A 27427-nucleotide genomic window follows, 5' to 3' on the forward strand; every position below is an offset into this window, starting at 1 on the left:
GGCTACTTCCTTGTTTTTTTATGTGTCAGGGTAAGAAATGGTGAGTGCCAGTGATTAATTAAAAGCTTGGAAACTGGTGAAAGGGACAGAAACGCAATCACGCAGATGGTAAAAACTTTCTTGAAACATGTACACATTTAATAGAAAAGTTTGGGTTACAATAATAAAGAGGTGCAGATCACAACTTTGTGATACTCCATAAACATTTTATTGCTCAATATACATACATAGTAGATACAATAAGAAACAAAGGCTTCCTCAAAGTGTTGAATCTCCTTTTTAGAGTCACTGGTAGAGCTATAGTGAAATGGCAGTGTAACGTATATTATAATAATGTGTATATGTATATATTCCCATTCAACTCAGCACTTTGAAGTACTGATACAGTACTGTGTGTGTGTGTGTGTGTGTGTCCTGGCGCTACACATCAGTGCTCTCTCTTTCTGTGGTGCTCCCAGCTTCCCATTGGCTGCGTGAGCGCAGGTTGTGTTCCGGGGCCATGACTTGACCAATAGGGATGCGGTACGCCGCTAAACTGCCAGTCAGCAGCAACATCAGTGTGGCTACCAGTGTAGCTGCCCAACTGCATGCTGGGAGACCCACCTAGGGAGTGAGAAAGAGAGAGTGTGTGTGTTTAATTATGTACAAGATTGGGTGGAGTGAGTAAAAAGGTTTGTTAAGTGTTAAATAGCTGTATGTCTACCATCAGTCAAAATTCAAATAAATCATACACAAGTAAATGCAGGTCAAGAATCAACAAAAAGAAAAAAAATGGACTAGACCTCTTCAAAAAAAAAAAGTGTTGCAGGCTTCTCTGTGTTGCAGCTTCATACATGGCTTGGGGTGTGTGTACTTACAGTTCCCAGCAGATTGCTCAGAGCAATGTCACCATATGCGGAGAGGAAGGCTGTGGTGGAGAAGAGAAGAGATTTGGAGCTAAATATATCCTCACACACACTCTGTATCTTTCTACAGGTTGCTGACATATATACAGTGGCAGGAGCAGAGGTTGACTGCAGTTGCTCCTGATAGTAGACAAACTGGAATCTCCAATTAAGGCCAATTTACCAAATGGGAACAGATTATCTCTCTGCCAAACCGGTCAGTACTAATGGCCAGCTGGGTGCTCCAGCTGCAATTTCAGATTTAATTGTGTGCATGATTTTGTCAGTTTGTCTGTATTCGTGAAAGTGAGACAGGGCAGCTGGATCTAAATGGATTAATTAAATTAAGCTTTGATCTGACAAAATGATTCTTAACCTTTCAATGCAATTAAGGCCATTCAGCAAAGAGAAATGTAGAGACACTGTAAAAGGATGTAAAGGAGATGGTTTAGATAAAGACAGAGGGAAGGAGATGAAATCAATTTAAATAAGTTAAGAAAGATAAAGGAGGGAGTGGAGTGAAAGCTATTGGGAGTGAACTGGGTGCAGTGAAGGGGAAATATGTATGGAAACAAAGTGCCTGCACAGTATAAAAGCAGACTGAATAAGCTATGTAGTATGATGTATTTACCTACTCATCATTTTTAGAAGCACAGCTGAGTTTAACCAAAGCATATCTGCTGACTGTTTTTGGTCATAGTGCCCACATGCCTCCATATTTCTGCATTATGGAGCATGTAATTGATTCAGCAGGAGGATGAGTTCATGATTTACTGAGAGGAGCAGTGATGCGGTAAGTGACCAAGTGATGTCTCACAACTTGATACCTTTCAAACACAAGCAGGTGGAATTTATGACAATGTCATTGTCCCATAGAAACAGTTTTAGTTCTACTATCTAGTCCATGTCTGATAAAGGCTCCTAGGACAGAGAGTCTTATAAAAAGGTTCAGTTAGAACTGACACTGGAGAGCACTGGAGACTGACAGTTAGTGATTCTCCAGTCTTTTTATGTGTCTCTGAGAAATAAGTGTTTATAGATCAAAGAGTATGTAACTGAACAGTTTGATATAAGTTTCTTTGGTTTCAAAATTGACAACAGCCATTGCAGCCAGTGTAGTCCCAAGATGAGGTCAGGAAAAGTGTGAAAAATACATAAAATGTAAAAGAACTCAGGGTATTTAGATTTTAAAAAATATAACAAGTTAAAAATCACATGGTAAAAATTTCAGTGTAAGTGCTAAAGCTAAAGGCTCCGGTTGAAGCACTTTAAAGAGATGTGGATTTGAGTATTCCTTGAAAAACTTGTCACTGTCACTGAGAATTGAATTGAAACAATTCAGCACTATGGACAGAGACAATGAGAAAGACAGCATATGAATGTTTCAGCACCATGGACAGAGCATGCTGAAGCAGCTTGTTTGTTTCTGTCGCCCTCCAGTGGCTGAGGTCAGTAATGAAAAGAATAATGACAATATCAATATCTTAATATTCCTGCAAAATACAAGTAAGGTTAACCAGTCTACAGCTGAATGTTTCGCAAAATCATATTAATTTGGTTCTTGTTCTTGCCAAAAACTATAAAAGGTATTAAAAGTTGAGTTAAAGCAAGACAGTTGCACAGATTTAGCTTGTAGTTGCAAGGCTTCAAAAAGGAGTGGGTTGAACCATGGATCTTCATTATTCTCTTTAAAAAAAATCTGATTTGTGAAAACTGTATGATTTATCATTAAGTAATAACACAAATTCTCAGTGAATCACAGGAATGATGTATGTATGATACATGTAGTGCAAACATTTTGGGAAAGGGATGTGTGTTTGTGTCTCACCACTGGCGATGGCAAAGAGGTGAGTCCTCCAGCTGAAGGTGAAGAAGAGTCCTCCAACAGCCATGCAGCCCAGAGCTCCATTAAACCCTGACAGACCTGAGTACAGAGAGGCATGACGCACTGCCATGGATAAACCTACACACACACACACACACACACACACACACACACACACACACACACACACACAAACACAGATCATACTTATGTCTTATTGAATCTGCAGTACTAAAAGAATCCATGTGATGGTGCTAGACACATACTGTTGTTGCCTTCAGTTCATTTAATTTGTGGGTTACCTAATAAGGAAATGTTGTCTTGTATTTCTGATTTGTCCAAGTCGGAAAAGATCATCTGTGTTCAGCTGTCAGTCAGTCATGTGATGATGGGATGATGGTGAGTAAGGGGAAGTGCTGACAAAGAACTGCTCTGTCTCCAGTGAGCTGGAGTTACACTACGACAAATGTTTTTACCTTCTCAAGTCTTTTACTGTAAATAGACTGTACGAGCAATGAGACGAGGAGACAAGAGAGAGAGTGAAAGCTCTGGAAGAAATCCATCCCAGATGACTATTAACCTCTGAGGATACTTTTGACTCACTTCATTGTCACATTATCCCCTCTTCATTTGCATTTGTATCACTTAATATTCATTTTCACATTATGTGAAACATGTAAATTGACATTTTAACACAGCCTTGTGATATCACAACACCAATATCAACATACTTTTTTGAGACAGCTTTTTATCCCTGATTCAACCTCTGAGGTACTGCTGCAGAGTATTTATGTGGTAGGTGGATGAACACCAGGTCAATGTCTCACCACTGACTCACATCCATATTAAGCAGGCACCTCACTCTGACGCTGAAGCCATACACAGACTGCGCAGGGGGCATATTGACAAAGGTAAATCTCAGCGAGGCCAAAGGCATTGCCAGCTTCAGCAGCAGCTGCACCGTGTCTTTCTACCCACACGTGAGTGAGAATAACAGTAGAATCACAGTGACATCAGAAAGAGTAGGGTCACTGATTTCAGCTGCAAAGGCCAGCAAGCTCCATGCAGAATAAGGAAACAAAATGCTTTTAATGACGTTAAAATATTTAAAATCATCAAATAGGTTTAGTTTTTGTATATACAGTATAAGAAATTGCAAAAATCAAATGAACTATGTCTTATTCTGGGTTGTTAAACCCCAAAAGTCACTCATGAATATTCCTATTTTGAAGGACTAACATTGTGAGAGAAGTTAGTAAAAAGTATCTCCTTCATCCTCACCTCCAGAGAGACTAAAGAGCGACAATTCAAGGATGTAGCTGAGCTGAAATGATGGAGCTCTTGACTTTCTGTTTATTTCAGATTTATTTCTGCTACATTATGTCTCATTGTGATGCTGGTAATATATTTATTTTTACTGGCCACACTAGTGATATGGCTCTTGGGGTGATGATGTCAGTCTGTCTGTCTTTCAGTTGGTTGGTCCACCACATTGGTCCAGACTGAGATATCTCAACAACTACTGGATAAACAGCTATGAAATTAGATACACATGGTGCCCAGAGGGTGAATGCTACTGACTCTGATTTCCTATAGCGCCACCAACAGGTTAAAGTTGTCACTTATTCAGTGAAATATCTCAACATCTGCTGGATGGATTGGCACAAAATGTAACATAAACTGTTGCCAGAGGATGAATCCTCTGACTTTTCCTCTTGCCCCACCATGAAATTCATAACTAATTGCTGGATTGCCATGAAATTAGGCACAATATTCATGTTGCTCTTAGGAGGAATTGTAATAACTCCAGCAACAGTTTTAACTTTTAATTTAGCACCATCATCAGGTCAAAAATATAATTTGATTGATTGATTGATTGACTGATTGATTGATTTTGATTGATTGAACAAATAGATGCAACACTAATGACATTCTCATCAGCCTCTGTTGTAATTTGAGTTTAATGCTAATTAGCAAATGTTAGCATGGTAACACACTAAGACGCTGAACATTATACCTGCTAAACTGCTGCCACATCAAAATGTCATTGTGAGCTTGTTAGCATGAAAATTCTAGCATTAATCCATTAGCATTAATTGGTCAAATACAACACCACCACCGCCTACAGCCTTATAAATTATGCTGCACACCAAGCCAGAAGGGACAATGCTGCATCTCTCTCTCTCTCTCTCTCTCTCTCTCTCTCTCTCACTCTGTGTGTGTGTGTGTGTCTGTGTGTGTGTGTGTAAGCAGAGGCCATCAGTCCTGTTGCCCCACCCAGTTAATATTCTGCTGCTACTGTTCAGCTCTGAAAGGAAAGAGCTTTAAAATACTTACTGACTGTTTCTTTGATATATACAGGACTTATATTTGTGGGAGCATAAACCCTGCAGCAGAAATGTTGTATTTTTTTACCTTCCTCAGTCACAGTAATATCATAAAAAATTACTGAATGCTGTCTGACTGTGCAGAAGAGTGACCCTCAAACCATCCATTTGCTTTAGGCCATATATTATTTACACACACATGCACAAGGCTGATTGTGCCCCCGTTTGCATTGTCATACGACAACTTTGGTAATTGTCACATTTTAGTCAGAAGAAGCCTTTTCAAACCTAATTAAAACTCTAAAATGAATAATAGCCAAGCTGAACAAATGACTAAAATTACATATAAATATTCATACAAATACTGTTGTTTGCTGTGTTAATTTTTAACCTTAGCTGTTGCTGCAGCTGCTAAACCCTGCATCATTCCTGTATTAATACTGCAGGATTTTCCAAAGAATTCATCTGCAGTAACTGTAAATTTTGGAAGCTCTTCTGCAGATAAATGACCCTCAGGCTGTGCTGTGATTGATTTCCTTATTATCAGCCTCTGTGAGCTGCAGTTTAGCAGTCTGGTCCTGAAGCAGACTGACCACACCCCAGTGCTGCCTCCTCACTCTGCGTGTGTTTGCTGGGCTACTCTGCCATCCGCTCCCTCTTCACCACTATCTGTGTTTGTTTTTTCTCTTTCACAGCTACCCTCTTCGCTCTTCTGTAGTTGGTCTTTAAACTCTCCGACTCCCTCCCTAATCATCTTGTCTTTTCCTAATTCCTCACTTCATTATCTATCTCTCCATCCTCCATGTTCCTGCTGTTTCATTCCCACCATTTCCCTTTTGTTTCTCTCACGCAGTGCTTCCCCTCCTTCCTTCCTTGCTTCCTTCATCACACCCCTCTGCTCCACTCGATCCCTCCCCATATAAGGGTGTCATTAAAGTCTAATGGCAATGTGGAAGGGAGGCCCCAGAGGATACTCAAATTTTTACTCTTTTTCTACAATGTGTGTGTGTGTGTGCGTGTAACTCTCAGTGTGATGTTGCCTATGCTAATAGAATGAGTCAGAGAGTTCTTATCATATCAAACCCAGTATCTCCTCTCCTCTCCTCTCCTCTCCTCTCCTCTCCTCTCCTCTCCTCTCCTCTCCTCTCCTCTCCTCTCCTCCGGTCGTTGCCTGCATCAAATCACAGTGACTGGTTGCAGACTAAATGGAGGACAGTGTAATAGGTTGGAATGAACAACTGAAATGAACTGTGCATAATGCCTTGTTTTGCAGTGTTAGAGGATAATGGCTAACTTTTCTTTGAGGGCTTTGCTCTTCATTCAGCGGATGGATCCATCATTCTGTCCTTTGATGCCTTCAGGGTGATAAGTGATGCTTCTCTGTATTTGGGCTCATTTGTCAACACTGTCCAGATATCAGCAGCATGAGCTGTAGAGGGAAGTATTTGTTGCTGTCTGTGTTGCATTTAAGTATTGTTCTACTTTGTATGTGTGTGATTAGTCTTTATTTCTACCAACATTTTTCTTACTAGGAGACTTATTTCAGATGTCGTTTTAGGCCTGTTTCATTGTGAATTCTTCTAATGCTTGTAATGGTGTGTGTTAAGCATTTTAAGTTTGTGTTTTATCCACCAAGGATTACCCTCAAGTTAATTAATTTATTTGCTCTTTTTAGAAGTAAATCCTTGCTGTATAAAACCTCTATTTGACCTTCATTACATTAATGAGGTCGTTCAGTAGCACTGAACACAAAGGCCAATGTGAATGCAATTTGTTTTTAGGGATATTTGGTCAAAAACCAAGGTATTTGCAGTCCAACCAATGAATCAACATTGTCATCCCTAGAGCCACGCTGCTAGCATGGCTAACTTCATTCCTTTCAGTCACTGACGTTGAATTCTTCAATCATTACCCAGACTGTATAGAGACAGTTGCTCTTCTTAAGGACTGTTATACAACACCCAGAGGTCTGACTCAAGACCATTAGTGTACAGCTTTGAAAATAACTCAGTGAACAGCTGAAATAAAGTTCTGAAAGTGGGTGTTACCATGCCCTCTGTGTTTTGCCTCAGGTGCAGATGAAGTAAACATCCCTACGCATTATGACGTTGCCATGTGGAGTGCCATGTAGCACAGGTCATAAAAAAACACAAAAAAATCTCTAACCATAACCTTCATGTCTCCAAAAAAATATAATTTCTTACTGGGCGCTGGGGCAGAATTGGATCTCTTTTGCTTCTTTTTCCTCTCTGCTGTCTGATATTCTGTCTACATTATGTCAAACCAGAGATGAAAGATGTGAGATTCCTACTTGAAACTGTGTTTCATGTTTTGGTTTCACATCATAAATACAAAACTACTTTAAGAATTCAGAGTTGAGCAGTGAACTCCAGTTGACTCCAGCTGCTTCACACTCTATTTGATCCCTTTTCTGAAGCATTTCAACAATTATTCTTGTACAACACAAAAACAGCAGGAGGTGGACGCCCTGGCCTACATACAGCCCCTGAACTCCTCCTCCGGAAACCCCTCGTGGGAATAGTTCACACCACCAGTTTAGAGTGACAGCTCTCAATATGGCCTCACACTCGAATTTCATGTTGGTTTTCCTCTCTCTCACCCATGCTATTGTATTGCTCCCTCTCACAGACAAACAAAGTAGGCATCATACTGATTAGCATGGTGATAATGATGACATCACACACACCTCCTCACACACACTCCCACCTTCTCTTTTCCCCGAAACCAAATCGGAGTATCTTCACACTCAGCATTTTGCAAGTGGTAAAGGATAATGAATGCAGAGCAGCAGAGAAGAGGATGATGTGAGTGAATAAAATAAGAGGAAGAGTTATGAAAGATGATGAGATGAAAGGATTAAAGAAGATAAAGAACTTGGAAGAGAGAAAAAGGGGTTGTTAGTGAGGGGGAGGTAAGACAGAAGAGGAAAGACAGACTGTCAATTCAACACACACTAACACACACATTTTAAGATCTCTTGATCATTTAGGGCTTCCTCTTTTCTTCTCTACTGCATTTGTAAGCATTTTTTGGGACTACTTTTCCTCTTTCTGCCTTCCCTTTTCCTCCTCAACTCCTTATCCCTTTTCTCTCCTCTCCATCGCAATCTGACACTTTTCTCCATGTCTCCTGACACTGATCCTTCTTTTCCTCTCTGGTTCTCTGTCACGCAGGATTAAGTTTTGAATCTGACCCCGTGGCACTTATTCACACTCTTAACTCTCTCACTGTGTGTCGCAGCTTCATTTGTTTCTGTGTGCAGGCATGTGTGCGTGAGTTCAGGGCAGCCAGTTCCCAAAACTTAATGGTAAAAAAAAACGCATCTAACAACACCAAAAGTTCAAATCCTATGATAACAACATGAAAAGTTTTCATATATCACTTTTCTGTACAAATTACAAAGTGCTTAACAATACAAAAGATGATCAACGTAACACTATAATACTGCATGAAAGTACAAGACAAAAACAAAGACTAACAATGACAAAAAAATTAAAATGAGAGCAAAAACAGGTAAAAGAGGAAGATAAATATATTGTAGATTATATTATACATAGGTTTGAAAGAAGATATTTAAAGGTGTTATTCAATATCTTTCTTATTCCCAACAAAGTCCCATCAAAAGATGAACAATCGATAGTTTGTATCTCAATACTCTCTGACTTCACTACCCTGTCTGTGGCACTCAGCTGCAAGCAAATTCACTCCTGCTGAAGATTTAAATCTTTAAAATGTATAAAAAGATATATCTTCATTTCTATAAATGACTCAGTAAAAAAAGCAGCTGGGCACCATGGTTTTTAGCAAACGTTAATCAAACAAATGAAAGTTGTGCTGGGGACTATTTTTAGATGTGGATAAATAAACATTTGGTGCCCTAAAGCACAAAGACAGTGTAAGTGGAAGTGACTCAAAATAAACTTGTGATAATGAAATTTATAGCAATAAGGGAACATGTAACCCAGGGCAACAATGTGGCTCATGTGTTTTTGATGGTTTTGGTCTTTCCATGGGATTTGTTGGCAAAAAGAAAAATATTGAATATTCTTTAAATAAATTGTTAAAATCAAAGACAACCAGAGAAGACAGGGAAGACTTAGTGTAATATGCTCTTGTCCCTTAGAATTAGTTAAACGACCAACAGCAGCATTTTAGATCTGCAGAAGACAGGATATTGCCTCTGGTGGAGCCCTGAATTACAAGCATCCAAATGAGAGTAATAAAAGCACAGGTGACTTTTTTGAGATCAATGAAGGCTGGTAATGACTTCATTTAGACTAAAGTTGGAAAAAAAGAAAGTCACTGGAGTGAACATGGAAAAGCAATGAAGGAAGGAAGGGAGAGGATATACACATGACAGTAATCAGACCTCCTATTTGCTATTTTGCTCTTGTGCATTTAGCTGCCACGCTCCAGTCGTCTGTTTCCTCTCCACTCTTGCCTACACAATCTCATTACAGTCACATTACAGTCACAATCATCTTTGATTACTTTCTTGTCACACTGTTGTTTTTATTGCAGCAGTGTGTATGTGTGTGTACGTGTACCTGCCACTGTTAACATGTGTCCACGCCACGGGTTTGCGCAAGTGTGTATATGTACAAGCTCACTCCCACTCTTCTGTTTTTTACAGTATGACTCATAACTACAAACACAAACACACACACGCACACACGCACACACACACACACACACACACACACACACACACACACACACACATAACATGTTTCAGGACACTGCATTGTACATATAGCAGTAGATGGAAGCAGAGGCTGAAGTCTTTTAAACTCCCAGCATTTCTTAGCCTTTCTATCTCCCTAAACAGAGTTGCAGTGAGGCAGATGCAAAAGGCAGATGCAGCCACAGGCCTGTGTGTTTGTATTTAAGCCAGTAGTTGTCAGCACCCTGGCTAATTGCTCTGTGTCTGTTGGAGCAGCCTGTGGGCAGCTGCTGCTGCTGCTGCCTGTTTTACAATTTCATATTTTATATGTGCTGCTGACATTCTGTCTTATTGCCAGAGGGATTCATAAACCCCACCCGCCTTTAACCTCGTTAAAACGTACTGTAATTCAACATTTGCCATGCGATGTGCCAGGCCTGAAATCTATATGAGGTTATGAGTGATGGTTTTATAAATGGAAGTTTTTTTTCTGTCACCTAAAAACAAAAGTGAATGATGCTGCAATATGGTTTTGGCACAAGTAGGATTACTAGTGCAACTGCGACTGCAGCACATAGTGTATAAACCAAATAAAGCAACTACTGTGTTGCTTATATACGTTTACATTATAGTTCACCATTATAGTTCACTACATATGCAATGTAGTGCAATATAAGAAATGACGTAAGTGGAATTGATAAGATAAATTTAAAAAAACATGAAGGGATGCTGTTTAACTTTCAAGCTGTATGTTTGTATGGAAACCTGTCCCATCCAATCACAATTCATGATGCAAATTATGAAACTGGAAGTTGTTTATTGAGGGTAGTCCAGCCATGTAGTGTCACATGTCCATAAAGTCGGGGAACCAACAAGAGACAGATAAAAAATGGTTGATATCCTCACTCTGAGTTCTTTGTGTGGAGCAAGCTCCAAAAACACTGGGTCCTGCATTTTCCATAAACCCATTTTTACTAGTAAATGGCTACATTTTTCAGACACCTTGCCCCCAGTTTGATATACAGGCTTTCCATTAAACATGTGTACTGTCTAAGTCTGAGCTGAGATAACCTTGTCAGTCTTGACAGAGCCACAGAAGGCATTATACAGCTCATTTAACAGGCTGAGTATTACTCCCCATGACTACTAAAATGACCTTTGTAAGAAAAATCAGTTAAATTGACTTTTAAATGATAATGCCCAAGAGGGAGTGTTATATAGTGTGATATTGGCAATGCTTGCACTCTTAACATAATTATTACATGTGATATTACATTTGTAGTTCCCTGTAGTAACCCTGAACCCCAAAACAACCTGGATACCAGGTCAAGGTCGCAATCGCTATGGAAATGTCAAAAACAGACCCAACCACTCCTGCATCTAATGTGACAAGGTCCTTATCACATCACAATGTATGAAGCTTGGTGTTGATGCAACAGAACTAAATAAGAACACAATAATATTTCTATTTTACTCCCACACAACTGCATAAACACACAGACTGAGACTCACCGGCTAACGTTCCGATTGCTGATCCCAGCAGGGCATGGACAGCCAGCAGCGGGGAGTAGAGAAGAACAGCTCCTAGGATGAGGAGGGAGGGCCCCAGAGCACCACAGGCGAAGATCTGACCCACACCGAGAGGGATGCCGTGCAACACCTGGGCAAGAGAGAGGAGTTAGAAGCCACAGTATTATTTAGCATATGATTACATACAAGTTGTATATAAAAAGAGAGCAGAAACACATACAAAAACGTGATGACAAAATGTGTGGAAGCTATTCAGTGGCTCTTTTCCCAGTTGAAATCACCCACTCTTTTCTTCACCCAGTTAAAAACATACACACACTCACATACACACATATGCTGCATTCCCAACAGTCAGTGAGAAGTGAAGAGTTTCCATGGCGACGTGATGGGTGCACCTGCCCGTCGCTGATATTTACAAGTCATAAATGGTCTTTAATTATATTGCTGCTGCACAAGTCTTTGTGTGTGTGTGTGTGTGTGTGTGTGTGTGTGTGTGCTTCTTTGCGTGCAGATGTGTGTGTGTTTGTGTGCAATAAGATTAAATACGCTGTCGTGGTGATGCAGCCAGAGCGCCATCCTCAGCAGAGTGAAAGCTGGAGACATTAAATATAAATAGGACCGACGTCATCGCGATCTCTGGAGAGAACCAGAGGAAAGATGAGAGGAGGAGAGAAGGAAGGAGGGAACGGAGATGGGTGAAAGAAATGGAAGGAAGAGAGCAATAGAAAAGATGAAAAGGGGGAAAAATAGAAGAAGGGGGAAGAGGAAAGAGGAAAGAGAGAGAAGGAGGGAATCTTGGGATGAGATTGTTTAATATTAAGGACCATAACAGAAAAAAAAATCTGTGACTTAATTGTGCTGTCCTTGAAAATTGGTTTACATGTAGCAGTTGTTTATTGTGAACTGAACTTTGGAAAGAGAGGAGAAGAGGATCAAAAAGACAGGGGCAAATGAAACAGTGATGGAGAAAGATGTAGAGAGTGGGAGAAGGAGGGAGATTTTCCTGACAGGAGCAGAGAAATGGAGAGAGGCTGAAAGGAAGAGAAGCAGACAGATAAAAAGCAGGATTTAGAGGTTTCAGATCTCTCAAGTAACAAACCAAAGGGAATTTATGAAATGAAAGGGACAGCACTTATAAGGTGAGAGGCAGTCAGATGGAGGGGAAAGGGAAGGAAAAGATATGAGCTGAATATTAAAAGGAAAGGAAAAGAGATGGAGGAGAGACATAATCTGAGATAGAGTGGCAGAAACTTGGAGAGAGGGACATGCTGCGCCACAGGGCGTGATGCTCGTTAATAGAATAGTGTGTAAATCTTGACTTTATATTCAGGACACCTAACAGCGCTTAGAGGGTTTAGTCAGTGTAGCTAATCTTGTTTAAACAACTTCACAGTCAGTTTGCAGATCGCGGTGTGAAAAAATGCACTCAAACACCCTTCTCCACTCCTGGCTCTTAGCATGCATCTAAGACACATAAACGCCACGTGCTGAATAAATCCAACAACCTCAGTCGAATGTTCTCTCATTAGTCATGCAGTTTTATACCAAGAGGCACTTATACAGCTCTAGTTAGATATTGTCTGTGTCTACAGTACTGTGTGAGGTTTCAAGGTTGTTTTTTTTTGCAGATGATAATGATGGCCTTCATTTCCACACTGATGTTGTAGAACATATTTATGGATTCATTTATTTTTAAATGATGGCAATTTGACTTCAATGGTCTCCTGATGTTTATAGTTTCCATTTCATCTCGGCAAAATGTGCTTCACATGACTCATTCTGATGAGATTACTGTAAAATCATGGAAATGCTGTGGGACTAATAGGGACGCCAAAGATGAGAGGAAAGACATTGGCCTTCTGAGGAAAGACCAATGTTTCAATTAAAAAACGATCAAAGTAGCCGTTAATTGATCACGACTTGGCCTTTCCAGTATTAAAGGAGCATCAATTGAATTTTTTGGCCACCATGGGAGCAGACGAACAAGCTGGAAACACAAAAATTGACATGTTATCGCCTTTTAAAGTTGATATGGCAAAGATTTTAGCAAACATTTACCTATTTACTTTGCACATCCAGCAGACACATAGAGAAAAAGAAGTCCAATATTCATGCCTCCTGTGCCTCTGCTCTGGTATCCACCCACTCCTGAGGGAAATATCTGGCTTTTTAGCCGCTAAATGATTCATCATGTTCAGTTAGTCGCTAACTTTGTCTGTCAGCTGTTTGGTGTTGGGTAGGTAGTGTATAGAGGGTTTATCACATAATATGAGCTTTCTCACTGGAAACACATGCCTGCCGTGGCTAAAAAGCGATGCCGATGAAAGCAGGGAAAATGAACCAAAACAGTAAAGATTGCGGGCCATAAAACCAAAACAATGAGCTGAAAGACAGTAAAAGGCTCAGTAGAGCTGAGGGGAACTGCAGAGTTGGGTTAAGATGTGAGTTCATCACTACAAACAAAACCTGACACGTGACACATAGTCATCTGACCCATTGTTTATATAAAAATATTGATTAGCGCACCTTTAAATCATCTCATTGGACAGTATACTGGACATATACCACAATATAATAGAGAAATGTATGTGTATGTGTCTATGTGAAGAAACTTGTTTGATGTGTCTGAATGTGATGTCTTGTCTGAAATCTCTCTATATATTCCCTTCATTTGGAAGAGGATAAACTTTTGTGATTCAGATCACATATAGTAACGTGTTCTGTCTGTTTCCAAACACTCTTCATGCATCTAAATGCCAGTTGGCTTGTAGAAATCAAAAGAAGTCTACAGTGATAGGTGGATTCTGGTGCCAAAGTCTTGTGAGAAGGAATTCAAGGTAACTGCATTTCGTTTGAATTCACTGGTCAAATTTTCTTTACAAGGTTTACTGTGCAACAACTTGCATTCTGATTGACTGGACTCTCAGTAGCACAGGGATTTAGCACTTAAGGTCTTATTGTTGTTTGTTTTTTCTCCTTTATTAAGGTTACAGCTGCCTACAAATACTTCTTCAGTGTATCCTCCCTGCATCCTAAACATTACTGACACTCATGAAAAACCTTAAACCTGAGCTTCTCTGTCCCTCACCAATTCTGAATATTATGTCTCAGCTCACAGTAACTGAACAATATAACACCTCATCTTGAATGCAACAGCTTCACCTCCACTATGAGTTTCAATCACTAAGATTTGTTAATTAAAACAGTTTGGACTGATTATAATTTCCTGACAAGAGCTCCATCAATGGCTGTTGCTAAGTAACTGGTGAGTCATAGCTGGCTGATCTTATGCATATTGTGTTCCTATCAGTTACTTGTTCGCTCTGGAGACTGGGCTACACCACGGCAGCTGCATCAAGGATAACTCTGGCCTCAGTTCAGCTTGTTTTTTGTCTTTCAGTAATCTTGCTTTATCATATATCCTGCTTCTGCCTTCTAATATTTACCTTTGAGACTACTAATGAGCTGCACCTGTCCTAATCACGTGAATTGATGAGCTGCCTCTGTTTAAATATCACTGCAAATGTTACTCTGACAGATACCCTCATGATGGCAGCTCGCCTGGTGAAATGCTGATGAGGAAAAAATGCTAATTGAGCCTCAAAGTGAAGTTTCCCTTCCTGTCTGAGCAGATTCTGGTAAAAATACCACACTCACAAAACACAACTTGGCAAATGAAAACACATTAAACATCAACTATTTCACTAGATTGTAGTAGTAGTAGATTTTATTGTCATTCCAAGAAACTAATTTGCATTCATAAGAAACATGGTCTTTGTTAGTGAAATGTGCCTTACATACAAACAGAATGCACAAACTATGGCTTAAGGTAAAACCAAAAATCTTCAGCAGAGTAAATGTCACAGGTGTGTTTCTTAGATTTACAGTATTTATAGAAGATTTTAGAAAATGCTCCCTCTGTATTTGTATTCATGTTGTCACAAGCAGAAACTCTTTGGAAAGGTTTTTGTGTTGGTGAAGTTACAGTAAATAAGCTGAGATTTGAGCGCTGGGTGCTGAATATCAACCTCCCAGCTACCAATTTATCTCAACCTACGCACAAACATTTAATGAAATGTTTCTGTACCTCTACTGCACTCAGCCCTGTGCCATTGGGCTCCAGTGCACCCGGTGGCGTTGCAGGATGGTGAGGGAAATAGGGGTTATCTTGGCCGGTACAAAGGAGGTAGAGGACAATGACGATGTTGAAGGGAAACACAGCGACTGGCAAGTCCCAGCGATCCAACACTGAGGAGAGGCCACTGAATAGAAAGACACTAGAGAAAGGGAAGAAGGATGAGACATACTCATCGTTTTTAATTAAACTGACCTTGTTTATATGTAGCATTGAAAGCTATGCATGCTTGACCTTTGCACACTTTAAACACTAAATGCAAAGCCCTCCCAAAATTATTTCTTTGTGGCATCATTTGACACATGCTCCTCATGTACTCTATGTTGTGAGTGAACTGGAGGCGCTCCTAATGTATTCCCTTGGATGTTGTGATGAGACGAGGAGCATTTGCATATTTCCTTTAGCTTTCACTCTGGAAATGTGTGTAAAAACTTTTGACATATGCAGGTTGATTTTTTTGTTTCCCTTGGAGACAGGGAGGTTTTCTAAAGTACTTCCTACAGTGACTCAGCACCGTTGTGACTGAAAAATGCCCATTAAGTTTTTGCTTTGGTCACTTGCAATGTAGTTTGCTAAAAATGAGTGTTACAGAAATTTTAAACCATTTCATCTCCACCTCATTTTTTTCAAGAAGATATTGCTGTGAGGTACATTTTGATGGCTGAAGATGCAAACTTAGCTTTTGGTGTGATGATGCTTTACATGGTGGTTGAAATTGCAGTGATAGAATGTGATTAAGTGAACACTTAGTGTTTGTACTACTGTGCACATCCTCTTATGACCTACAGTACCCTCAGTAAAGTGTGTGACCTGGTTTTGTTTGCATCCCACTTCTCACCGACAGATGTGGCAGATAAGAAATATGGGTCATATGGATCATTCTTTTAATGGTTGAAGGTCTCAGACAAACATGACACCCTGATGACTGGGGCACCTGCTCCTATTTATTTTGGAAGGTAATGTAAAATAATGTATTTGGTTGTTTAGTTTGGAGGAGTTGTTGGATAGTCCCCCATAACTATTGTACTGTGAGTAGTGTGTGTATATGTGTGTCTCACCATGTAGCTGACCCCAAGCAAACAGGCAGCAGCAGCCACCAGTACCAGTCTCCAGCTGAGCTAAACACTCCCATCAGCAGAGACACCAACATGCCATTAAAGCCATGGAGACCTTTTGACACCTCAGCACTACACACACACACACGCACACACACACACAAACAGGGAGATTCACATTTACGTCTTGCATTTTCTGCCTTTAAAATACATAATATGGCAACTGTTCTGTAATACAGTGATGTCCAGTGAAATCATAAAATGTCTTCATGATCAAAACACACATTAGCGTTAAAACAAACTGTTCATTTTTAATGAGCCGAGATCCCAGAGTGACACTTAATTTATTCAAAATATCAGACTTGAAAACATTTGGAAACCCAGCTTAAGCATAATTATTTTTAAACCTCAAAACAAGGTTGTGCACCAGCGTGCTACACTGTGCGTGTCATAAATACTGGGACAGGAACTAAAATAAGAATTGCCAGGCAGTGGGTGAACGCAGGACAATCAGTCACAGAGCTGTTATTCTCATGAATTTTAAGTACAGCCCTCGGTCAACTTTAGTTCCAGGCAGACTAAATTATAGGCTTGTGCTACAAGGTCGCCTTCCGAGCAACAGCTTTTTAATGAGGGTTCAATTATTTAAAAAGGACATTTTTGTTCTGTGTTTTTAAAGTACCTATAGGTAATTACAAATGTACATATAAATGTATGCTTTTTTTGAGATTGGTTTGTATTTGTTCATATCATTCCACCTGTCCTGTCCTATGATAACAGCTGTTAGCGTAGAGGCCAGTACACCCAGAGTTCCCAGCAGGCCCTGCCAGGGGGAAGCCCAGTACAATGCAGCCAGGATGAGAGCACCACTCAGCGGGTTGTTAGCTAGAATCACCCTGGTCACCCCTCTCAGGCCCCACACCGCCAGCTGCAGCACAAACCACTTGTCTGAGGAACACAGAAAGAAAACACGGTCTCTGAAAACAACATTTTCCTTGATAGAGTGCAGTGATTCCTTCCAAACCTTGTGGGATTATTCACATATCCTACTTATTTTTCACAAATGCGGCACAAAACTTATTTCTCAGTTGGAGTTCTCGGTGCCAATAAAGGGTTTTTAAAAAAGAATCAAGATAGGAGTTTAATGATGATGATGATCTTTTATGTTAGCAGAAGAGTGCAGCAGCATTCACTGTGGGAGTCCTGTGATGATTACATCTGCATATTTTAATGACAAAGTAAGCATTTCAGAATAATTTATTCATGATCACGGCAGCTAAATATAAACCAAAATCTTGTGATGTTCCTTTTTTTGTGACGTTTTCGTAATTAATCACATTATAAGAAGACTCAGACTTGATAAATTGTGCTCTTTCCAAATCATATACTTAAAGGTCATACCATTTAATACAATTTATGCTTGACATTAAGAATAGAAGTAAAAAAGTTGGTTTGTTTGTACATAAACTTTAAGGATGTAGCAGCGTAGAGAGTTTTCCTACCCTGTATGTACTCATCCAAGTGCACCATGTCCCCAGTACACAACAGCAGACCGTTCAACACACGCCGACCGAGGCTGGCATGTTTCCTGCTGGCCTCCTCAACCTCTGTTTTGGTATCCATCCACATCCCTGCAGCTGCTGGGCCGCACTGCTACAAATGTGATAAATATGTTGTGGTAATGCTGGAAAATCCCCAAAGTTCCTCTATTCTTTGATTCCTATTTTTGTTCTTTTCACTCCTCTGTTGCTTCTTTCTCCCTTCCTCCTTCTTGTTCATCCCTCTTCTTCCTCTCTCCTCTCCGCTGAAGGTTTAAGGGGATGACTTATAAACTGGTAGACCAGGTAACGTATTCACTCAGCTTTTGACTGGTTGTGCCAGAGAAGAACAAAGTCCAACTCCATCAGGACTGGTCAAGGAGAGGAGGATTGAGTCCATCCCTCCCTCCTGCTCTGTTTTCACATTTCACAATCACCTCGCTCCTCTGTCCCCCCCACCCCCCCCACCCCCAACCCTCCCGTCCCCCAACATCCGTTGTCCGCTAGTCTCACTGTGATCTCGTCACCTATTGTTTGTCCTTTTAAGCTACTCATCCACTTTTTATTGCAGCGTGTGCATCAATGTTTGTCTTTCCTTCATTTGTAGAGCCATTAGTGGGCGTTGTGTTATCTGATGTTTATTCAAAAGGTGTAATATATAACATGGCTGTCTGTGCTGCTCTGCTGTCCTTAAGAGAACAGATGCAGGAGAGGAAAATATTATTGACTCCGGCTTTTTCTATAACTTCTGAGAGGCACTATACTTTTGACTTTCTGTTGACATTGGTTTTAAAAAGATCCTTACAATGCTGTTTCTTTTCTTAAAGGATTGTTTTCCTGGTTTGTTGCCTCTTTAAGAGCAGTTGAGAGTACTTTGAGGTCAGAGAAAAGTGTATGTTGATATCTGGAAATCTACTTCTTGTAGCGACCTTTTTCCTCCCAACTTACTGAATGACATGAATAACGGAAAAGTGATTTTTTTTTTTTTACTTGGAAGCGTGATAGCTCTCCTGCTATGATTTCACTTCCACTTGGAACAGAGAAATGTTGACTTCTGAGAGGTGTGTGCATGTATGGCTTTTTTTGTGCACATCCATTAGCTGGCTTAAAGTTCAGCAAGTGAAGGCAATAACAACACGTCAGATACCATCACAGAGAGAATCTTTTTTACTCTATCTTAGCCACTGCAGCGGGGATTCACAAGCCTTGTTTGTGCAGGTGGAAATTGCTCTGCCATTCAAAAAGCCCTGACAGCTCATTTCTCTCTCTCTTTCTCTCTCTCTCTCACTTCCTCTACCCTTGCTCTATCCATCTTTTACTTGCTTCAATAAATTCATCCTCCTCCCTCTGTCTGTCTGTGCTCCTGTGCTCATTCCATCAATCACCGGAGAGGGAGCTTCACATGGACACACACGCCAGAGTGGGCTATCATAAGAGGAAAGGATGCAGGTCATCGCTGGAAGATTAAAATTTGACCTGTGGCTGTGTTCGGATATTTTCAGATAATACAGACAGACACATGCGGCTGCACATGCTCCATGCATTAAGGCTTTCAGTATACTGTAGCTATAGTATTTTATTATTCATGTTCAATATTCATGGTGTGTGTCTGTTCCATTCCAGGCTTATTCCAACACAGGCCAGAGGTCACTAAATGCATAATGAGGCAACAACACACTCAGAAGGTGGAGCCATTCTACAGTATGTGCTTGTTTACATTAATGTGTTACTGGTGTGTTGTGTTCTAACCGAATACTGATGCCACTGATAGGACTTGACATGAAGACCTTTGTTCGGAAAAAAAATCTATATATACAGTATACCTATATAAAAAAGCACAAATCTATGCTTGAGTTTGTTATGTGACTCAGCTAAGCACAAAATCAAACTACAAGCTGTTCTGCTTGTGTTAAAAATGCATGAAGTTGTATTATGACCTGCAAATGTAAAATACAAATGCATTAAAATCTGAACTCCAACTGTGCAAATCATATTTCACCCAAGCAGTGAGCATTTCAGAAAACATTGCACATGAATAACCTAGGTGTCTGAACGGTACTAAAACAAAGTTTACTTTGTTTCACCATATATACAATATTACAATTATTAATCTTACATATCCACAAATAGATACAGTACCTCATCCTCATCCTGCATCCTGTAAACAGCTGTGTTTAAAAGAGAAAGACAGTATTAAAAATTAGTTGCATCTTTCTTTCACTGGCTTCCAAAACAAATGCCAGATCAAGACCTGCCACCTGCCACCTGCCACCTGCCACTGCCACGTGTCATAAACACACAACATAATTCTAGGGAACACTACCGCTTTTGTCCACAGGGGCCGCCAACATCAACACAAAATGAAAGTTCCTTTTAATAACTTTAATTAACACAAAAAGGCATCTTCAAAAAGCTCAGTTCATGCATTTATACAGTCTAATGTCACTTACTGAGGAGGATGAACAACATGCCTCCTGGTTAATCTCAGTTATCATTAGTGCCACTTCAAAAACGACTGTGAACAGAACAACACAAAGGCACCACCTATTGTTCCCAATTTCAACATGACACAACATTATTTGCAAGTATTATTTTATTAGCCTCAGGCAGATCTGAATTAAAAAACAACAGCAACAAGATAACAATCAAAACTCATATGAGTGTTGAGATCAGTTTGCAGAAACTCCCTGAAGCCACTAAGATATCTAATTACTGAACTGGCTGAAAGAATCCAATCTCCACAGCAAATGAAGCATGAGGTCCTGATAACATCACAAATGAGGTGGAGAAATTACAGTCCATCTGGACTTCAAGATGCAATCTTCACACTGTTCATCATGGTACTTAGCTTCAGAGTTTTCAAGTCAACGCTAAAGGGCTAATCATCGTATAATGTTTTAACATTTCTTAGCTGTGTAAACACTGAATTACCAAAACTATACATTACATATGTATATAGATTAAAGAGTACATTAAACACACTGATACAAGGAGGGCACTGATGTGGAGAGGGGTGAGGAGAGGAGAGGAGAATGAGCAATCCTTTCTCTCTGTTTCCATGGTGATGGAAATTTCTCTCATTGTTCTTCGTCTATCTCTCTTTCTCCCACTTTCTCTCTCTCCTCCTGTTGTGAAATACTGGAAAGTGAAACACACGCACACACACGCATGCACTGACACACAGATTTTATCTTATTTTGCCATTTTAGGTTAACATGATACTTGGTAATTTAATCAATCTCCCACAGCACTTCAGAGTTGAGGTGAGGCACCAAACAACATCCTGCCTTGACACAAAAATGTGAAAGTTTGAACAACCATTAAGGCCAGCAGGCTCTTCCTGTCTGCAACACTGGTGTGTAACTTCATTACTGGAAGTCTGCTATTTGAGTTTTAAAACAAACTAATTTAATTGAGAACCTTAATGCTTGCATTTTAAACAGAAACAACTCAAGAAAACCATTAAGTTTGCCATTCATCTAGTGTACAGTGTAATCAGATACAGTATTAGAGCAGTAATTTACCATAATTTTGTTAGAGGGTGTTCACATCCATATTAAGTCAACACTATGGGACTTAACGCAATACTTATAAATAGTCCCTCAATTTTAGGATAATGCAAACTGTGAAATGAGTTTGACTGACATATCAGTCACATGACCTCAATCAAACTGATCATACGTTTCACCTGCTGAAGACCAAACTAAAGGCAAAAAGTCCCCAAACCAAGCAAGAAGTGAACATGACCTGGCTCAGCATGTGTGTGTGTGCTGCACTTTAGTCACTGATATTCAACCACATACTAAATCATCATTAATTGACTTTTTTGGCTACTTGAGGGCAGCAGAGCAAGATGAAAACTGCGTTGAAATTGAATTATCATCATTAAAAATCAAATTATTATCTTATAAAGTTCAACATTTGCCTACTTACGCATCCGGCAGACATGAAGCAACATTAGCATTTATTTGGAGAAAAATATCTGCTAACTGCTTCACTATTTTCAATAGTTAGTCACTAACTTTGCCTGTCAGGAGTTTGGTACAGATTGTGTGTGGCTGGTTTAGTGGAGCTTTTTCTCTTAAAGTAGTTGCCTGCTGTGAGTGGAAAGAAGTCGATGAGAGAAGTGAGACAGAACCAAAGCAAAGAGTTAAAAGACACTAAAATTCTCTGGAGATGAGGGGAATAATTCAAATTATCTGTGGGACTACAAGAGACACCTTTCACATTTAGTAATTTGCTCCATTGTTCATCTGATAATATTGATTAGAGCAGCTTTAAATAATATAATTCTTATGTGAATCTTGTTCAATTACATTTTCTCTCCTAATATGGGCATACTGAGTATAGCAAATGGCTACAGTCCCTGCACTGCTCATCTGATGTAGATGTAAACACAGTTAAATAAAGCAGATAGTCAGCATTTTAACCTCATAGTCATTGTTTCATTTCAATTCCAATGTGTTGCAGTATGGAGCACAACAACAAACGGTTCATCATCCTAATTCCCTCCGACTGCACTTTAGATTAGTTGTCCTCTACCACCTTGACAATTCAGCTTCTTGTGAGAAATTCTAACTCTGGAGTGTGCAAACATACACGGTTTTATTTCATTGTGTGTCTTAGCCTTCTGGGATCAGACCCTCATCCAGTATTTGTTCAGGAGGATTTTACCTTGTTTTATTTTGTTTGTCCTGACCACAAAGGTGTATAGTGTATTTGATAAGACTTTACTTGCATTTTTCCATTCAAGGCAACACTTTCTCTCACTCACACACACCAAAATTAAGATTAAACCTAAACTCGAGACCCGAACCAAAATCAGTATCGTAGAGAAGAGACAACAGACATACATTTTCTAAAACCTTTTTATTATCATTTATCAGCCCATCAAATTGTAATTTTGTCCTTTTAACACATACAAACACACCAGCATCTTAATTAGCACTGGCATCTCAAGCATGAGTATCACTGCAATGGCTTCTTCACAGTCTATTAGAGAAAGCGTTGGAGACTATTAGACAGAAAAAACAAGAGGAGGAATATGACTGATGGAGGGATTGTTCATGCTGCTTCAGTGGAGAGCCCTCTGGGTGAAGAGTGAAGCTCCATCACTCCATCAAATCACTCTCTCAGCTCACTCCTTATTGCCTCACTCCATCATCTTCCAACGTAAATATCCCCTCCTTTAAATCTTAATGTATGTATGGGTATGTAAAGTCATTCCATTTTTTTATCTCTATTGTTTTCTACTGGGTCAATATATTTTGGATGGTAGCTGCAGACAAGAGAGCCAAATTTGAAAGACAGTGAATTTAGTGGCACAACTGCTCTGAAATGATAAATACTCAGGATTAAAGCCTTGATGGACAAAAGCACCACAGGTTTTTATGATAAATGCTTGTTGACACAGAGTGTGATGATGCCAAACAATAATCAGGCTCCACATCAAATTGTGCATATTTGATGACATCCATTTGCAATCATGTGCCAAGGAGAGCCAACAGTGCAGGTTTTTGTCCAACTAAGCACCTCAGCAGGTGATTTTAGAGAAAGCGCAGTCTGATTAATTTATGATTGGAAGCTCACTACCATTTGTATTTTAACTTTATATTTATTCCTTATTTGTCTGTTTTCTAGACTGCAGTCTGTAAAGCTTTGGTTTGAGATTGTTTGTATCTCAAGAGCAGCCCTGTCTCTGAAATGTTCTGAAATTAAATATTTATGTGGATACAACTCCAAGTTTTTGATATGGATGGCACTATATGCCAAGAAAAGAAAGTAAAAAAAACAACATCAAAAGTTAGGCATGATAAAAATAAAACTACTACTGAGATACTAAGTCAAAATGATAACTTATTTAAGGAGTAGTGTGTAAGATTTAGAGAGATCTATTGGCAGAAATATTGGCAGAGGGTACCTCACCGCTAGATGCCAGTAAATCCTACACATAGGTCCTTTAAATATAAATTAGTAAATCAGAATTATGAGATAATAGGTATATTATAGACTTATGAACATTTTTATCATGCATAACATAACATTGAATCTATTTTGTTTTTTTACTTGGCTGAAATGGGCCTCCATACCAGTATTTCTATGTTTAAGCACATGAACACAAAGTGTTGTCACATTGTGAATGATGCTTTATATCATGCATGTTTGTGAAGTCAGCATGGTCCTTCCTGAAGCTGCAGTGCTCAACAAATGTAACAAATGTGTGATTCCGCTTTTATTAGAAGCTTTCTTCTTCATCATCTCTCTCTCTCTCGCTCTCTGTTTCTCTTTCTCTCTCTCTCTCTCTCTCTCACACACACACACACAGAGATATCAGTTTAATAAAAAACAATGATGAGTGTGTCACAGATTTTCTAAAGTCATTGTGTATGCATGCATATATGTGTGTGTTAACATACAGTCTCTTGTGTGGTATGGCTAGTGTATGTATTGTAGATGGAGAGAAACTCAGTGCTGGTAGATGGTGATAGATGGTGAGTCTACAGACCTAGGAAATATAACCTGGTTTGGACAGCATGAGGAGGAATTTTAAATTAGCCCTCTCTCTCTCTGTCACTGTTTTTTCCTCTGTGTGTGTGTTTCCTTGTTTGGCTCTTGCAGAAATGAGGACAATCAAACCTAATCCAATCAAATCAATGTACGACATAAGTGAAAAAGAGAACAGACAACATGGAGGCGGTGAATGACTTCTGTTTTGTGTTTGTGACTCACCACCTCAGACTACTTAGCTCCATTGCAGACAATGACACACCAGCTGTGTGTTGTTCATATGACTGCAAGGATTTGCTGTGTTTTCTATAGACATAAACCTGTTGACTGACCACAGTGAATTCAGGGTTGATAAAATTAAGAGAGCCTGGGAACAGGAGGGTGTATGTTGGTCAAAAACTAGATCTATATGTCAAGAAAAGAGTTTTTAGGGGGTGGATCAGTACTCTATGTCATTATTCGTGTGTTTATGTGATAACTTATTATTGTTATATCAAAATATATTTGATTTAAACTAAACTGTCCAAAAAAGGCACATAAATTATTTTAATTAACATCTTTTTGACATGAATTGTACATTGTAGAGGAAGAGGAACATTGAGTCCACAGCCAACTCAGAATATTTTAGCCAGGGAAAAGGATGTCGAGGCAGAGTTTTTCTGTTAGAAAAAATAGGCTTATTTGCATTTTTGCTTTGAGTTAGATGAGAAGATTGATACCACTCTCATTCAGCAGCTGGTTAGCTTAACTTAACATAAGCAGGGAGAAACAGCTAGCTTGTCTCTGTCCAAAGGTAACAAAAGTTGCCTATCAGCACCTCTAAAGTTCACTGATTAATACTTGTTTGTTTAATTTTTACAATAAACAAAGCTTAACAATGACAGTTTGTGGTTTTACAGAGATTATGTGCCTACTATTTCTTGACTCGGCACAGTGACTTCCTAGTCATTGTCACCTTTAGGTTTTTGCTCTGATTAAATAAATGCTAGCTAACCGTGCTAGCTGTTTCTCCTTGTTTCCAGTCTTTATGGTAAGCTAAGCAAAGCTAAGCTAAGCTAACTGTCTCCTAACTATAGCTTCTTATTAAGTGTACAGACATGAGAGTTGTAGAAATCCTGTCATCTAACTCTCCACAAGAACAAGTAAGAACAAATATTTATTTGTATATTTCCCAAAATTTTGAACTATTGCTTTAAGTTACATGAACTATTCCTCAAAACCTGCATTTCATCCTGTCATCATAATTTAATCTAGTTCCCAAACAAAACTCAAATAAATTTTATTTTGACACTCTGTGTTTGTTTTGTCCTGTGTAAAGAAAAAAATCTATCTCATTTTCTTTTCTTTATAATCTCATAGCCACTTTAGCCATTTTGTTTATATTGTTGTGGATTGGCCTTAAAGGTTAGAAAAGAAACTTTGTCATCAAGGGTCATATACAAAAACAAAGTTGACCCGAAGAGAAATAATCAAGTATTCTGTTTGACTTTATCTGGTGCTGAAATAGAGTTTCTGCAGCAACGTTAACATCAACTCAAATTCACATCCCAAGGTTAAAATCACAGGAGACAAACTGAAACAGAGTTACTCTTACCAAAACGTTTCCCAATTAAATTTCAACTGAGGTGCCCTTCGCAGAATACTTAACCCCAACTGAAGATGTCTGGTGTGAGTGCTAAAGCAGTGTAAAGCATTGGTGTAAACTACATTGTAAATGAAAGTATTCTGAATATAAACTATATTCTTCTTATTCAATAGGGGGATTTACTGGCTTTGAAATTTAAAGGTACAGTGTGTAGAATTTAGTGACATCTAGTGGTGAGGTTGCAGATTGCAACCAACCGAATACCCCTTCCCTTCCAAGAATGTAGGAGAACCTATGGAGGCTGCAAATCTCATGAAAAACACGAAAGGCCCTCTCTAGAGCTAGAGTTTGGTTGTCCGTTCCGGGCTACTGTAGAAAAATGGTGGTGCAACATGGTGGGCTCTGTGGACCCACTCCTTATGTAGACATAAAGGCTCATACAAAGGTTATGAAAACACAACAATTCTTATTTTCAGGTGATTATACATTAATTAAAACATACTCTTGAATTTTATATTCCATATCTGCCAAGTCCGTTCCACAAGATGCCATTTAATTCCACACACAGCACCTTTAAAGTAAGGCTATCACTGTTTTACTTCACTAGTATTTCTAAAGTGGATTCAGTTTCCATCTCTTTTGACATGTCCTTGAACAAGACACCAATCAAATGTATTCTTACCTCCCCTGTGCAACCCATGAATGTCTGATGCTCTGTAGAATTGACCACATAGTTTAATTTGTTGGTGCAGCACCCTGTGCTCACCAAGGAAATCTACAACTTTAAAACGCTTTCTTGGTTTGTGGACATGTCATGAATAAACTTGACAAGATTTATAGCCTTTACAGGTTCAGTGTTATCTGCCATATTATGCTTCTTTCAAAATACAGATATTTTTTCCTTATTTAATTTCACTCACAGATTGGTAAGATTGGTATTTGATAGCAGTGCCAGGAGCATACCCTGTACAATATTATGAATTGTTGTACAGGGTATGCTTGTATCTTGTATTGCAGGTCATCCAGTACCATTTTTGTCTCTATTAAGATGCAGTTTTATTGGACAAATTAGGGACTGACTACAACTTTGATCCAAACGTTTATCCCTCAGATATCTGAGTAAAACATGTGCTATCTGTGCGGTTAAGAATTTGGACTTCGCTCAGTCTAAACTGTTTATGCTGTATTAAAAATATCTGACCATTTTCTGTGGCCTATCAAAGCTTGAAGCCTTGATATGAAGTCCTTGATCTTAAAATAGCTTTTATTGAGTTTATGTCAGCTGTTTGATCTCAGGCTGTGAAAACAGCAGATTTTCAGTGAAAGCTTGACAGGGAGTTTGGGATGCTTTTCCCCA

The 27427-nt window shown here is 39.3% G+C and overlaps 1 protein-coding gene across 1 annotated transcript; it reads right to left on the reverse strand.

Annotated features, from left to right (window-relative positions):
* Positions 1 to 70: 70 nt before the first annotated feature.
* Positions 71 to 18286, reverse strand: si:dkey-183c6.7 (urea transporter 1). Its single transcript, XM_067579478.1, has 8 exons — positions 17943 to 18286; positions 17199 to 17388; positions 16444 to 16572; positions 15338 to 15527; positions 11233 to 11380; positions 2713 to 2847; positions 858 to 907; positions 71 to 603 (listed from the first exon to the last, which is right to left on the reverse strand). The coding sequence occupies exons 1-8, from the start codon at positions 18067 to 18069 to the stop codon at positions 421 to 423; spliced, it is 1152 nt and encodes a 383-aa protein (XP_067435579.1). The 5' UTR covers positions 18070 to 18286; the 3' UTR covers positions 71 to 420.
* Between the last annotated feature and the right edge of the window lie 9141 nt (positions 18287 to 27427).

This window comes from Thunnus thynnus, chromosome 22, assembly GCF_963924715.1.
Source record: "Thunnus thynnus chromosome 22, fThuThy2.1, whole genome shotgun sequence".
Lineage (NCBI taxonomy): Eukaryota > Metazoa > Chordata > Actinopteri > Scombriformes > Scombridae > Thunnus > Thunnus thynnus.